The sequence below is a fragment of the Pogoniulus pusillus genome, chromosome 17, assembly GCF_015220805.1.
Source record: "Pogoniulus pusillus isolate bPogPus1 chromosome 17, bPogPus1.pri, whole genome shotgun sequence".
In the NCBI taxonomy this organism is placed as follows: domain Eukaryota; kingdom Metazoa; phylum Chordata; class Aves; order Piciformes; family Lybiidae; genus Pogoniulus; species Pogoniulus pusillus.
In genome coordinates this window covers 8,491,434-8,508,579 of record NC_087280.1, presented here as the reverse complement: position 1 = coordinate 8,508,579, position 17,146 = coordinate 8,491,434, and the positions used below count along the sequence as shown (strand labels likewise).

Here is a 17,146-nt window from a genome sequence, read left to right as displayed (position 1 = left end):
TCTTCCTTGAATCTGCCTACAATACCTCAAAACTTATGGCACTGAAGTTTTCAATATAATTACCTGAAGGGGCTCCAACCCAAGCCAGACCAAGGACTCCATCATCAAAGTCACGGTCTGTAAACACATAGGCCAAGCAATAATCATCATGATTCTGCTCCGAGTTCAGTTCCAAAAACTTTTCCACACCAATGTTAGGAAATCTGAAGGGATTGGAAGAGTCTTTTTCATCTACGGTTGTGTTAATCTAAAAGTAAATTGAAAGAAGCTGTAAGACATGATTCACTGTCACTTGTAAATATCAACTAAGAGGCTCTCTGCTGTCAATACCTTGTTATGTTAAATAGTTTGATATGTTGCTAAAGATTCACAGGCTTTCACAAATCACCATACTAATACTTGGAAAACTAAGTCCCACAGTTAAGGAAGAATTGCATTCATGTAGTAAACTCCCAGTCTCATTTCTTTCTTTTTCTTTTCCATTAACACCCAAAAGTTTAAATTTATAATTTTAAATAACTTTTTTAAAAGGAACTTTTGATACTAAAATAGATAATGGCTACCCAGATTAAAGTTCTTGGAGAGCAACAGTCTATTTGCCACAAATTTAACACTGCACTACTAAAACAGTTCCTCCCGTAAAAATTGCCTGAGGCTTAACAGAAGTAGTGGGCTTTTGACAATAAATGCTAAAATCAAACCAAATAAACAGGTCAGGGAACAAATTGCTACAGAGACCTGCATTAAAAAAATCCTAACAACAAGTGGTTACAAGAGAACAGCAACAGGCTTTTTTGAAACCACAGCCTCCAACCGCTATCAGGGAAGTCAGAAGTATTTCCAATGCAACTTACTCTTATTCGTTTCACCATGAAGCTGATGTTACGGATACCTGAGAAATCTGTGGACTGGTAAATTGTGTCAATTGCTTTAACATGGCTGGAGATCTGTCAAAACATGAAAATAGCTACAGTTCAAAGATCTACACACTACACTGTAGCTTGGCTTAAACAGCAACAACTTCAAGGTCTACAGTTTTACACATAAGATTATTGCACCACATGACTCTTAAGAGGACTTTTAAATCAAACACTGATGGAAAATAATGGGAATAAAGCACTGTATAACCTGGTAACTGCACTGCTACCAAGAACAGCAAACATTTTCTAGTTTCCCTTTTTCTTCCCCAACATATTACTATTAACTATTCAGATACCTGTTTGTGATACTGATTCCATTAGTTGGTACAACACAGTTGTTGAAAAAATATTAAAAGTATTATATTTATTTATTTATTTTTTAAATTTGCTTTTTTGAAGCATTTTTCTTTCATTTCCAATATAAGATAGAAGTGAAAGTAATGGTTAATTTCATTTTCCCAAGAGGACAAAGAAATCACTGAAGGTAACTTCAGAGCTTTGGAAAACGTTACTCAAATCAAATTATGCATGTACAAGTCAGATTTCCACTGGCACTAAACTTCAGACTTCAAGGGAAGTTTGTTAACATGTTTACTATATTTTTAGCAAATGATCAGGGAAAAAAAATGTAACTTTTTCCAATTAATTGTATATTGATAAAGTAAAAGCATCTGACTTTGGTTACCACTGCCTTTTCAATCTTCCATTACATCAGACGCTATGAGGATGGACTTCAGTGTCATTAGCTCACAGTGTTTTGAACTAAGATTTCCAATGGAAGGCCATACAAGTGTTAACAGAGAGGCTTGGTAGACTGTCAAACAGAACAGAACTCTTCAGGAAATAGTATTTTTCTGAGTAAGAATGGAGGAAAGTCACACTGCAAGTCTTGATCAGTTGCTAAAGAAACCACAGCTGCCATCATAATTTAAAATAAAGGGATTGGAAATACCTGTGCAATTACAGCTTCCCTAGTTCCATAATGCTTGTAGAACAGATGATCAGTCTGAATATATAGCTGACATGTATTTTTTTCAGCCTGAGTAGCACGCTTTTTTCTTAAAACTTGTGGACTACTGTTTTTAGGCTCTTCAACAGGCTTCTACATATACACAGGAAACAAATACATTAATTGTGTAAACCTATATGCTACCTAAAAAAAAAAAGCAATGGGATTTATTAAACATACTCTGGTAATACAAACAGATTTTCATTCCTTAACTCACAAAGCTGTAAGAATCTTGAATGAAACTAAGTATGTTGTAGCCAGTTTTAAAGTATGCCATCTATTTTTAAATGATATCTCAGTCAAACCTTTCTGTGCATGCCATTTTGCAATAGAAAAGGCAGTCAGTGTGAATAGATTTTTTTTTCATTCATGTGATCTCTGGAATTTTTCTTTCATAATAATTTCTAAAATGAAGTTGGGAAATTAGAAAAAAATAAGTCAACAGTGCTATGGGACTTAAAGGCACCCTCCCTAACACATCTCATTTCACATTGAAACAAAAAAAATAAGCACTTAATCATGGAATAAATGGTACCCTAAAAATAAAGTTAAAGTAATGTTCATTAGTCAGATATGTATCTGCTAACACATTTGCCTTCACTGGCTGGTTCCCCCCTCTCTCCATGAGGTTTTACAAGTAAAACCCTAGGAGAGTATGTTATTCTTACCAGCACTGAATAGAATCAACCAGGTTGGAAGAGACCAACAGTATAATACTGTTGATAATTTCTCGAGTCACAAGGTAAACAAACTTGAAGCTGCTGCTGCTGCTATTTAACAAGCATATTGTGTAGTTTTGTTGGCTGCAATAGAACATATTTCTCATCTCAAGCTTGATTTCTACATCCATCTACAATTCCAATTGTTGAAACTCTGAAATCATGTAGGATTCATTAAGACCATGAGATAGCACATCTGTGCTGTATAAGCAGAAAAAGAACATGGAAAAGCTATCTTAATGAGACTCAAGCAATAATTCAAGTACCTCACAATGTTAAGGGATGAGGACTGGCCAAAAGTAGAAGGGAAAACATCCAAGAAACAGGAAGCTAATAGTATAAATTTCTAATCAATATAATCCATTAGCCTGTGTTATACCTCTGTTGGTGGTTCTTCTATACCAGTCATCTGGTACTTCTGCATTCTTTCAAATACTGAATGATCTGCACAACCTCCTTGTGGTCCATATTTATGTGGATATTCTAAAATAAAGAAAGCTAAGTTGAGTTTTCAAATTCCAGGTACCACTGCAAAATAAGTCTTTATCACTGCAATTTACTGTTTGTGTCCAATATTGCCCATGTGGTTTCAGCACTTTTTCCTTCTAGATAACAAAAGAAAATATGATGGGCAAATATCTTAGGAACAAGAGCTATTATTTACAGAAACATACCAATTAGCTTAAACAGCAGCCTTACATAAAATGAATTCACAATGGAAAATCATTGGAGATGAGGTACATGAATGAGTGATTTGATTAACAATGGAGTGGAACACTGACTTTGCCATAACCAATATTAAAGAAGAAGCACTGCTCACTGACTGTTGGGATCCAGTTTACTATCAATGGATTGAACCTGAATGCAGAAGATTATAGATACGATGCTTCCCTTCTCCATCTCTACCACCTTTTTATTCCCCCCCCCCCCCATAGTATTTAAAACCTAAAGTTCTCATTACCCACTATCCAATTTCACACCATCAACCACTTCTCTGCAACAAAAGCATATTACACAATGGTGTGAGCAATGGACAATACTGCCTCACCATTAGCACACTATCTATACAAAACCAGTGTAATGTTAAAGACCTCTGCAGATGGCAACCGCTAAAAGCCATAGCAATTAAGTGGATATGTGACTGCAGAGCATATTCTATATCAGCACAAAAAGCCATTCTGTACTATCACCACACTTCTACTCATATTCTATGGCATTGTGACAACTGACAGAATAGTACTAGAAATAAATGCTCTCAGTACATTAGACAAAATGAGCAATATTTCCTCTGCATCTTGTTTCCCAAAAATATTAGGAAATCTCTTAATAAATTTTTAATACTAAAGTGCCTGCAAATCAAACACAGATTTTTCACCTCAGAAGTAATCATCTAGTAATAAACACTTTAAAAGCATGACAGGATAAAATTACAAGAAATTGAACATGAAACAGTCTGCAACAGCAATTGCATTTGCTGGAAAAGACAAATCCTCCCTGGACAAGTTTGAATCTGCCCTGCTAAACACAGGAAGCAGGTTTTTTAGGATAGTTCACTTTGGAAACATGCCTGCTTTTCCAAGGAAGTCACATACAAAGTGTTCTCTTGATAAATGCTGCATTACCCCCAATCTGTGAAGGCACTGTTGCCTCTTCATCTTTTGTGATTTCTCATTTCCACCATCCCCTACAGCAGATCCATTTCTGGAGCTAAGCAAGTACCACACGGTGTCAGAGGACTTGGACAGTTTTGACCTCCATCACAGAAGTCTGGTCCATGCTTTTCTGAAGCTTTTAAATGCTTTGAGTTACAGCCTTCTGCAAGCTCTTTGGGATACAGAGCTTCCTGCTGTATCCCTAACACAATCCTGAGATTTCGTCAAAACACATGCCTTTACCAGGAAACTATTTCTTACAGTTAATGTAAGGTTGAGGAAAAACTAGAAGCATACCTTTCCTCATGTCTATAAAGGAAAAGTTTAATGACAGAGTCAGTTCTCAAACTAGAGACAATCCTCAAGCAAAACAAATGCTTTCTCTTTCTTTTCCTGTATTGTCCAGTTTCCAATTTTCCACTTCCAATGTTGTACATCCTGACAGCATGTTAAAAATAGTAATTATAAATCTTAAAACAAACAACAACAAAATCCCCTCTTGTCATTTCATACTTCCTGACAAGGAAATCTTATTCTAACTAGATGACAGGTAATTATTATTATCTTTAAAAAAAAAGGTACTATCTGCTGCAAAGAGATTCCTGATCACACGAATATTTTTCTTCTGCATGTCAGTAAATAGTATGATCTGTTAAGCATTTAATTTAACTACTTGATGGATATCAGACTTAGGCATCCTGGACACCAAACTCCCATTAAAAAATATGGAAATTCTGTTCTTCAAAAGCCCAAGTGATTTGTCCAGGACTAGCACAAATGCAGAACAAAATGCAAGTTTTAAGAAGATACAAAAAACGCTTACCACAGGTTTCACTCTAAGCAGTCTGTGACACTGCGCTCCCAGGACAACTCCCAGGTAGACCTTTCCTTCTTAACTGACAACCACAATATTTTAAAAAACCCAAAGAAACAAAATTCTCACTAATAATTTGTAGTTTGCAACTGCCAGTTCATTCAGCAGATTCAGGCATATGCAAAAACTATGAAATATTGCACTGTCAGTCCTCAGCTGCATAGCTCTTCCAAGACCATAAAGTAAATTCAATGTTTTCCTGAAAGTCTGATATTAATCTGAGGAAATACCAAATTTGTGTTCTGCAGTTCCAATGAAATCCTGAATTTCAAAGAGAAGTTTCCAAAATATTTTAATGAAAAGAGACATTTGCATCTTCCTAGCACTAAACCAGTTTGATCAAGAAGAGTTTAGAACCTAAAACTATTCAACTTGTGTTTCAAGTCATGAATAGAAGGCTGCTTTCCACTGGTCACCATATCCACTGTAACAGACAAAAGCTGCTTTATGAAGTTGACAATATAATCCCCATTTACAAAACCCCCTTTTGTTTCACTGCTGAGCAAGGACTCATTGAGATGCTAATCATATGTTGCATTGTGATTTCTGAAAAGCAGTTAAAAAATCCTAAATTAAAGCAAAGACAACGACTTCCTCCCATCCCTTAGAAATGTAAGCATTTTTGTTGCTTTTGTCCCATGGAAGGTACTAATAGTTTGACTTTATTTCACAAGTGTTAGCTTTAGATTAGAGCAAGAAAAAACAGACTTGCATGCTTGCTTTCACTTTTAAAACTACACTAAAGCTTAGCTTTGTTTTAGTTATTGGATTTTTTTTGGAGCCGCTGTTCAATGCAAAAATAGGTCTCATGAAGGGCAAAAAAATTTTTAGTCTCAAAAGCATTATTCAGAAAGTGACAGAAGCAGTTGTATACTTTAGGTATTTCAGACCCTGGATATCCTGGAGACATCTAGAATACCAACGAAAAAATTTAAATCATGCAATCAAAAGGCATGCACATCAGACTGTGCACTGACAGCAACCAACAGGAGTGGCACATTTTCAAACAGCGCTGGTTAGACTTAGCTCCAAGAGGGGCTATTTTCAACTATGCTGAGCAAGCAGACACATTGACTCACTTGTTGATTTGGAAGCTTGCTTTAATGTGGCTCTCTGGAATAGATCCAAACAATTCCCTCTGATAATCTGATTTTGTTTCTAACTGATGGTTTTGATGCAATGAATTTGAGAGGAAAAATGGTTTAAATCAGCATGCCATCACCTAAATAATTAAAACCTCACACACATATCCTGCTCCCATTCACTTTAATAAGATGACCACACAAACTAACCTCACCATTGGCCTCTTCCAGCTGTCAAGCAATCTGTTTACTCCTTCAACACAGATCACTTCTACAAAACTGCAATATTAACTTTCATCACATCAAATTATTTGCTTCTTTAAGGTACAAGTCTATTTCTGCCATTAGTTGACAGCAGTTTTTTCAGTCATTCACTATTCACAGCATAGGAAACTGGGACATGAAACGATCTTCTTGCTTGTCTTGTCCCTTGGAAAAATCATGCAAATGACTGCCTGATTTTCCATTTACTTCTCTCCTTCCACTATTTCTACAAAGGGTTAATAAAACCCTTTGTAAAGCAGACAGTGACTTATTTACAGAGCAGGCCATGTAAGTGGTAGGCCAGTATTCCTGCTGCCAAGCAGTGAATTGAACTGTTTGGTGAGATGTGTCAAACAAAAGCATGTGCAAATCATTCACAGGAACATTGTCATAAAATACATACTGTATGGCTTCACATCAGGTTCTTGCAATTTTGTTACTTTTTTGTTACTTTTACCCACTACTCATTATGGCAGCAAACACTGTAATACTCCAACAGCAGCTTGCATGGCAAACCAACTTCTCAGACTCTCACCTGCAATGCTCTGTTGAGCTGAAAATTAAACATATGCTGCAGCTTCTCTTTGAGAATCAGAAGCAGTATATGGAACACTATCCTATAAAAGTTACTTTATTCTCGAATATGGGTCTTGTAAGTACCAGGAAGATATACATTTAGTCAGAAAACAAGTGTAGCTCACAATGTACATAAAACTCAGTAGCTACATTTATTCAGAAGCTCTTGACAATTATGCAACTTTGACTTCGGGTTAATAACAGTATTTACAGAATGAGGTTAAGGGGAAGGACAAACATACCTGCTAGTTTATGCATTCAAAGACAGGCTAAATACTTTCACTGAATGTAAAACATAGCTGTATTCCATAAGCTTTATTCAATTAGAAAAAACAAAAATTTGCTGAGTTTTTAGCAGAGAAGGATCTTTTTTCTTCACTGCACTCATGCAAGAGACATAAGCAGAGCATTATCCATTAAACCTGTGTTTTGTTTTTTCTTTCCACAATACAGCCTCATTGTGACAAACTCTGAAAGTGATTTCTACATGTATCATCATAAGAGTAGTTAAAATCGTTCATAGTTACCTAACTCAAGACTGTTTTCTTCACAAGAAGCACATATCCATTCAGCAGATATTATGCTGCTTATACACTTAAGCCTGAGTGCTAAGGATTTCTTAAAATGGCAGAGTAAGGAAGACTCAGGTCAGTTTGCTGTAAATGTCCCTAACTGCGTATAGGGGACAGAATGATCCAGAGTCATATGCAAGCCTAAGTCTCATTTTATGCTTATGAATGGCTTGAGTTTCTGACATTTAATAACAACTTAAAAGACTATATATACTTAATCTGTAGCACAAAATGGATATACTCACTGATATCATCTTCATGATACATGACAGAGTGGAATGGTAGAGTCTTGTCCTTAATATATCTCTCTGCAGGCTCAATATAAAATGTCCCACTGTGAGTTTGGATGAATCCCTCAAATTTTCCATCAATAACAGACCCATGGGTAAGACTTCCCTGCTCACCTGTTAGGGGGAAAAGTGCGTTAGTATTGTTACACCTTTCTAAAAGCTTCAAGTCCAGTGCAAGCTTCCAATTTAGCAATTTATGTGCTAACAGTGTATGCTTCTTTTTGCAGTTTAAAGCAGTCACTCAAGACCATAGGACACAGCTGACAGATCTCCAGGAGACAGGTTCCTGTTAGAACTAAACAGACTGCATAAAGAGCGAGAGAGTAAGTTCTAATCCTTTTTTTTTAATGTGCTTTTAATTCCTTATTTCTCTTTAATCAATTTTATCTTTTGTATTTACTGAAATTGTGCATATTACCCTTAATGATGGCAGTTCTATGTTCCTTAAATTCCTTTTAAATGCATTGGACATCAATAAACAGTTGTTCATAACCAGAGCTGAACTTCAGGTTCTATGGATATGAAAATTATGAGGCAAAATACTCATTTGTGTAAGCATAACTTACATGAGAATGAGAGCAAAGTTTGAATGCATTCAGATAATCTAATCTTACAGAGACAGGTTGTCTGCATGTACTATAAAAAAAAGTGTCTGTTTAAAATGACTGCACTTTAACTCATTTTAACATATTGTACTTACCATAAATGTGTCCAGTGTAAATATGGGAAGTATCATAATCAATTACTTGGTTTGATATTTCTACCTTAAAGTCATCGCTAAAAAGAGATGTATCTCTCTTCATTCGAAGGTTGAAGTGTCTGAAGTGAATAAAACAAGACGGCAAACTGACTTTGAGCTTCAGTTAAAAGAGAAATAAACAAAATACTTATATCCAACATCTTTGTGCAAACAATTCACAGACCTTGTAAAATTAATCTATAGAAAAATGTTCATACTGTACAAGAATTAGACCACAGCCTAGAATATTTTCTTACACAAGATTACTTAGAAGCTTTTGATATAAATAGCCAAATTTACAAGATTTAAGCAAAAAAACAGGGTTAGACTGAAATGCATAAATCTAAAATGCTGACTTAAACTATACTCTTGTTCCCATTCCTCCAGGGCACACAGATGTAGCTATGAAACACATATTTTACTTCATGGCATTGTGAAGTACAAGAGATAAAAACAACTCTCAAATGATTTCACTTTAATTGCCAAAGTTTAAGCAATGCAAATTAAATGTAGATGAAATAATTACTGATTACTGTTTTAATTGAAACTGGGAAAAAAACATGGGCAACAATATTTAATAAAAAGAAATACTTAAAAACTGGTAGAGGTACATGCACGGCAACATCAACAACTCTACTTCTTGAATGTTCTTTTTAAAATTAGAAGACTACATTCTTTGATGCAAGCCCTAACCGCTAATCTTGCGTGAAACACGACATTTTCTTCATACAAACTGAAAAGTTTGTTTCAATGAAGTCAAGCAACTGAAGTGTTTTAAAATGCCTGACATCATGTGATTTCATACCTGTGACAACCATTAGCTTCCTTCAGAATTTCATTTAGTATTCTCTTAAATTTTGTATAAACACATAGTGCAAACACAGATCAGTGAAACTGTTGAAACTTCAGTCGTTCCAATTTTACTCTGAGCTTTCTTCCTGTATTTTTCTTTCTGCACAATCATGAAATTAAAGGAATATTACATTTATGCCACCAATGTGTTACACAAAATGTAACTCTGCTAAGTTGACTACACCCGTGTCAGCCTTCATCTAAAAAATATGAGCAGTTTCTCAGTATGCACAATATACTGACAGAACTGACTTTTCCTAGGGAAAACTATTATGCAGTTACTAACAGCAAAATAACCATCATGATTAAGCACCACAGTGTATAACTGATTAAATCCAATTACTTTTTACTACAGCTGAAGCATATGGAAAATGTATCTTCAGTCTTCACTTGCACATTAAATAATATGACACTACAGTTACAAGTATTTTGAAAACACTGTATGTTATGATGCAAAATTCAGGATCAAAGGAGAAAGCTCTGCCTACACTTAAAACTTGGTAAGGGCTCTTGTGATTCATGTCAACTATTCTGTAATGCAAACAGTATTATTTCACAATCAAAATATTATATTGTTGCACAATGTTAATAAAGTTTCAAAGAGAGTTCTCTTTTGCTGATGCATTAGAAGTATCTACTACAAGGTTATGAAATTCTGAGATGTGGCTGGTAGATGAGAAAGGTTTAACTTCACCAGTCCCCTGTGACTCTTGTGCTTTGTGCCAAGCCAGTCAGTGCTTGTACAACAGTTTTGGTATTGATGTATTTTATGAGGGTTGAGTCTCCTGTAAAAATGAAGCAGTTCACTACAGATGCACTTACGTATTGGGAGTCAAACAATACACACTAGCTCACACTTAGGGTGTGCTACTATCAGTGGTACTCAAAAGGGCAGGCTGAGCAGGCAGAATCACACAGTGACCATAGAAGATTGCTTTAAATAAACAATCAAGCAAACAAACGTTAAACACAAGATGAAGCAGTTACTCCACAGCTGGAAGTGGTGGCTGAGAAAACATAACAGAAGGTAATGGGTTGACAGCAGTACAGAATGCAATTCCAGTAAAGGAAAAGTCCATTTAGGTTCATACTCTTTTCTTCTCAGCAGGAACCAGAAAAATCTTTGCAGTTTTGCTTCCATGAGCCCCTCCTCACAAGTCAGGATCTGGAAGATACTACTCTGGCTTGAGGTGTAAGTCTTTTTATCCTTACTTTTCCCATTTAAGATGTCAAAGATTGTCTTCTTTTAAAAAAAACAAAAGGAGTCTAAAAACGGAAGGGGAGAATAATTTGAGTACTTGCTAACGGCTTTCACATGAGGCATCCCAAAATCAAAACTCAGTTACCACAGACTGTCAGCATCATCCCAACTCTGAACTGCATCAAACACAAGACAGCTGAACAACTCAATGGCAGACTACTCACAAGCTAAGTTACAGAACCATCACGTTTGTGGACATTATTATTTTTCCACAGTTTTCACTTGCGCCCATACAACATAGTCCATTACCACTTAACAGACAATTCTGACGATCCTGCTACTGACTATAAAGAAAATTTATCTTTGAAACGACTTAAGATAATGTCTCCAGGTTTATCACTCTTTCTACTACCCACCTAGATGCAGACAGAGAGCGTCATCCTCTAATAAGGACTTATCAACAAACCAATCACTACAGTATTGCAAGCCTCTGCAATTCCAGATGGAAAGCCTGCAGCTTATGTTTGTTTTCCATCAACACCTTTTGGGTGGCAGTTGTGATTTTTCAAAGATGTCTGGCCTAACCTTCAGAAGTCAGACTTGCTAAGTGTATTATTATTGAACACAACCGAGGATGCAGCCTTCATCCTCAACATCTTGACACTGATTATATTCTTGATATACACAGCTGTAAACACATTGACTTGATGAGATAACAGACACTATCCAAACAGGATTACAAGTAGGCACATGTTGGTTAATTTACATGCTATGAAAGTCAGTCAAGCATCTCTCCTGAAGAATATAGTATAGATATTTTAAAAGCAGAATAGTTGTTATCCAGCACTGATTTTTTTTTTTGTCATTTTCAGTAATACTGTCTAGTCTCTGGACCAAAAATGTGGGCTTAAACACAGGACTTGAAATTCAGGATTTGGACTGCTGTTCTACAACAGTTACAAATGTGCTTCATCATGAGTTAGAAGGAGTTCCAAGTTTCTGACTATTACAGCATAAATCTGTACAAGCATTTATGCAGACTGATGACACAATAATGCATTTTGGATCACCACAGAAGAAAGTAAAGTCTTGTAAGTTCCAAGGAACTGTAAAAGGTGGTAGAAGCTGAAGAATAGGTTTTTCCAATTGCACCAAGTGATATATTTACATGATTTGATGATTAATAATATAATTGATATTTACATGATTTATTTTAACTGGAGATAGTTTTTAAGATTTGAATATGCTGGGGTAAAGGAGTCTGAATGGAGCAACCATGACTTGTAAATCCAAATTAAAACACAGAGAAATATTTTTTATTAATGAAGGCATATTTTTAAATTCTCTCAGACTTTACAGAGCAACCTAACTATAGTCAACAAATTAATACTTTTAGTATTAGAAAAAAACATATAAAAGGTCTCTTTATTGGTATAGCTTACAAAGAAGTGATGTTAGAAGCCTTTCCAGTAACAGCTTCCCTATTATAAAGGATCATGTATAGACCATATATTCCAACAAATGTGCCTGAACTTAGTGCTAGCAATTTCAGGTAAAAATCTTACAAGAATTGCAGCTAAATCTGAAAAGTTCTCAATGTATCTTTCATTAGTAATATGCAGGTACTACCATGTATTCAAGTACCACTTGGATTTCACTGTTCATTCAAGGTCCTTAGACAACTTTCCCAAGCAGGAGTCATCAACTAAGTGGGCGTGGACAGTTAATTAACAGGACAATTAAGGAAATACTAGGAAGCATAAATTATTAGGAATGTATTAAGTAAAAAGTTGAGTAGCAGCACAATTAAACACTATACAGATGTAGCTCCTTTCCTTTTCTGATTGCATCAGCATTGCAGGAATTCACAGGTTTGCCATTAGGTAAAAAGTTCAGAGAACATCAGATGTCAGACATGTTTCCCAGCTCTGCCCTCAAAATGAAATTATGAAGAAGCATCCAGCTGACAGGAATCCAGCTTAAGTTGTTCTACAATTAATATATTGCAAATGTTTATACTGAAGCGTGAAGAAAACAATTTTTCAGCTTCTCTGCAGGTGTAGGGTTCTGTTCAGTCAGTGAACAAGTGCTAGTACAGATTCTGTGCCTGAATCAAAACTGAGTTTAACACAACAGCAATTTTAGTGAAAGTTCCAACTTCATTGTCAAAACTGATAATATCTTCACTCACAAAGAGTTATGCCATATTAAATTCCTTCACTGCATTTCAAGCTGCTGCCAAAGTCATTGCTCTTCTATGAATCACGCTGGTGTACTTTTGAGGGGTGTGTGAGGTGCAGCAGTTTCAAAAGCTACCTCATACTGGGAAATTAGCTAAGTAATATCAACACTGTGCATCCAGTATGAACCTTCCCTGGACTCAAAGGGTACCTTCAATCAACTCACACTAACACACTCAAAATAAAATGATAGTTGGAAGAGCTAGGATATGCAACCAGGATTGTTTTAAAGCTTCTCATTACTTCCCATTTGAAGTTTCCTAGAAATGAGCATTACTGGTGAATCAAAATGTCAACTCACCTAAATTACACAGTTTATTATTCAAATTAACATGTATCCACAGCTTAATCAATTTAAACTGCCCTATTAAACTAGTATTTTGGAATGGAATAGTGGCTAGTTTGGTTTAATTCATTACATGTGCCTTAAGTTGTATTCTAGATTACTCAATAACAACAGCTTTGAAAAATGTCTGTCCTTAACAGCACACTGCATGGCATTTAACTTTCAGGTGATGGTTAAATAAAGCAAGGTTTCCCAATGATGGCATGTTATACAACCATTTGCAGGACTAAGTTTGGTATGGAAAAAAGGCAGCTTTGCATTTAAATCCATCATTATCTATTTTATTAATGAATTATTAGCCCATGGTTAAATAATCATTTAAACTTGATATAAAAATATGTTTCATTTTTACTTTTCCCCTTTTCAACCAAAGGGAACTATGAAATAGAGTTCCTAAATCCAAATAGTCTGCCAAAGAGAACAAATGCTATTGCTGCATCAAAAAATGTGTTGCCAGCAGATCCACAGAGGTGATTCTGCCACTTCACTCTGCTCTGGTGAGACCTCACCCAGAGTACTGGTACAGGTCTGGAGACCTCAATATAGGAACGACATGGACCTGATGAAGCAGGTCCAGAAGAGAGCCATGAAAATGATCAAAGGGTTGGAGCAGCTCTGCTACGAAGACAGGCTGAGAGAGCTGGGGTTGTTCACCATGGAGAAGAGGAGGCTCCAGGAAGACCTAAGAGGAGCCTTCCAGTACCTGAAGTGGGAATACAAGAAGGATGGAGAGAGACTGTTTACAAAGGCCTACAGTACACAGGACAAAGGGCAATGGCTTCAAACTAGAGAAGAGCAGATTTAGATTGGATTTTAGGAACAAATTCTTTACTATGAGGGTGGTGGAACACCGAAATGGGTTACCCAGAGAGGTGGTTTCAGGTCCTTTTCCTGGAGATACTCAAGGTGAGGCTCAAAAGGATTCTGGGCAACCTGGTCTAGTTGACTATGCCCCTGCTGACTGCAAGGAGGGATGGGTTAGATGACCTTTGGAGGTCTCTTCCAGCCTGGGCCATTCTATGATTTTATTTGCACAATCAAAATCTTTGTAGCTGCCAGCCATGAAACTGTAAACCTGATGTCATTATCTGGCATATGTCAGACCTAAAACTGAAAAGGGCAAAATGATAGTATTGCAACTTCCCTTTCACAGCTTCTGCTTTTTTCTGCACCCTTTCTTCTTACAGCATGTATTGAAGGGCAAATTAATCTGTCTGAAAAACAACCATCCAAATCACTTTCTCATCTTAACTATCAACATGACCAACAGGTGTTTCCTGTGTCACAAATGGAAACATTAAGCTTATAAAGTTCAAACTGGTATCAGAGATACAGCATAAAAGCTTTTGTGATCCAGCTAGCTTCTTCTGCTGTTTCTAGCAGTGAACAGTAGTAAACATCAGGACAGTTTTTCCCATTGTTTCCTGGCTGCATGAAACAACCATTTCATCAGATGCCAACTCAAACCAGAAGATTATAGTTTCAGTAGACATAAGTTGATGTTTAGTATCTTACTAAGTTAGAAGAGATGCAAGATAGACATCTGTATGTTAATAATCCACTACACCTGGACAAAGTCCTAAGTAAGCATTTGGTATAAGACCATTAAAATAAAAATTGGGTTTAAATTTGCAGAATTTCAAGCCTCATGTTGATTGAATGCCTTTAACTTTCTTTATCTGTATTTAAATAAAACAGCACTTTAGAAGTCCATGAGCTACATCTAAGTGCTTTAAGTGTTTTGCAAAAACTTTATTTTCTACCTCAGCACAGAGTAGAGTAATTGATAGGTTTTAATGTTGTGTTATTTTTAATTATCTAATATATAGTTATAGTTACACACAACAAAAAAGATGCAACTGCAAAAAGGCCATCCTATTTCTACAGTTTTCAAACTGCTACACACCTTCAAAGCTACTAAAGAGACTGAAGTAAATTCATTTGATTCTTCCTAATTCATACTGAAATAAAGTGGTTTGTAAGAACACTCCCAAAACAGGAATTGTGGACTAAATTTACAGCCTGTCAATTACCCCCTCTTTCACAGGAAATTAGATATGTCACAGGACATGACCAAAATCCTGAACTGTGGACTTATGTGACCTTATAATAGGCTTCCATTCAGTCATCTTGGTTAGTGATGGATTTGTGCCTCAGAGTACAGAGATTTTAATCAATTTCACATATAAACACTAATACTTTTATTCATAAGTAATAGTAGCTGTTACCAAAATCTTTATAAATCTGTGACTGAGACCTGAGAAGTGAAACAAAATCTTTAGGCTTCTTTATCTTGGGTACAGTTAACATCTTCATGTAATAAGGATTTTCAGCCCACCTTAGTAGCACAGATAGAATGTACAGACTAAGCTAAGAGCTCTGTTTTACAGAAGAGTATTATGGTATCTTCACCAATGACAACATGAACCTGTTCAGGTAGCCTGAAATGTAGACTGCTCCCCAAAAGAATGGTCTCATCCTCCATCCATTGCCCTTCAAGTCATACTGATTTACTTCTTTTTTCTGCAAGTAATTTTCATCTGAATCAGTTCCCAGATCCTATTCCTTTAACAGTTTCACAACTACTAGTGCTAGTACAAAAACGATTGGAGTGCAGTCACTTTGCAACACACTTTGATAAGCCTAAATTAAGCATTAAATTTGCATCTTAAGAGTGGCAACATTAGACTGAAGGTAAACTCACCGTCTTGCAGCCTTGCTGGGCCATTTAAAAGTGGAGAGGTTTGTAATATAAGGAGCCTCTGAAACAATTTACTCTGCAGTATTGTTTATTAGAACAATTTCACGAAGAAGACTAGAGATTGCTTATGAAACTATAACAAAGACAAGAGCAATATGGCTCTTCTTCAAATAATAGAATACACTGGACTACAAAAATCACACCCACAACCGTGGTTTAAAGAACAGGACTTCAGGATTTAGACTGCAGTTCTACAAGTTACATATGTAGCCCTAATGCTAACCTTTTGAGAGCATGAACTGAAATTGAGTCCTTACATCATCTGCTTCCAGTATCAACACTTCACTCCTCAAAGAAATTACAAGATGTCTCAGAAGCAGAAAGCTTATTTATAAAGCAATATTCCAAACAGGTTCAGAAGACCTGGTTTTACCTTTGCTTGGTTAATCTGCTCATTTCTCTGCTCATGGCTAGCAGGTACTTACCAGCTTCTAATTACTTAAATTGTAACTGAAACTGTACTTCACATGCTCAGTGAATATCTACCTTTTGTACTGGATCCTACAGTCACGCGCTGAGTAGAAAGCAAAGAAAGTCTTGCAACATTAATTGTTTTCCCCACATCAAATCATTCCTAAATTCCACAACAGCCCAGAAAAAAAGAGGTCACCACTGCACACAAAATAGAACATTTTTGGGGCTTAGTTTCTAGTTTTGAATGCAATTTCAAATTTCCTTTTTCCTCAATTAAACCTGCTCCAGCAGTCTGGCACTGGAAAGAACTCCAGGAGACAGGAATGGGGAACATGGAGGGAACAGTGGTGACATATTTTGTAAAAAAATACATCAAAGCTACATTATAAACAGAATCAACTACAGTTCTGTTCCCAGTATAATTCCATTGCTTATGCTTCAAAGTGCATTACTAGTTAGCACTTGAAGTTTCTGTAAATGCTTACAAGATGAGCATTTCACACTTTCACTGGATATCAAATTGTAACCACTACATTTTAGTGTATTCCAGCTAGGATTAGTTTGGCAAATGTATTTCACCATTTATAATTCTCTATAATTAAACCTTGTATGAATGCAATAATTAAAACTAATAC

General features: G+C 36.0%; 1 protein-coding gene across 1 annotated transcript in view; it reads right to left on the bottom strand.

The window, feature by feature from the left end:
- ADAM10 (ADAM metallopeptidase domain 10) overlaps positions 1-17,146 on the bottom strand; it is a 45,375-nt gene that overhangs the window by 12,404 nt on the left and 15,825 nt on the right. Inside the window, exons 3-8 of the mRNA XM_064157518.1 lie at positions 8,659-8,777; positions 7,914-8,072; positions 3,028-3,131; positions 1,873-2,022; positions 855-947; positions 64-247 (exon numbers count right to left, since the gene is read on the bottom strand). Of these exons, the coding sequence (XP_064013588.1) occupies positions 64-247; positions 855-947; positions 1,873-2,022; positions 3,028-3,131; positions 7,914-8,072; positions 8,659-8,777 (809 nt within the window). The remainder of the gene's footprint in view (positions 1-63; positions 248-854; positions 948-1,872; positions 2,023-3,027; positions 3,132-7,913; positions 8,073-8,658; positions 8,778-17,146) is intronic.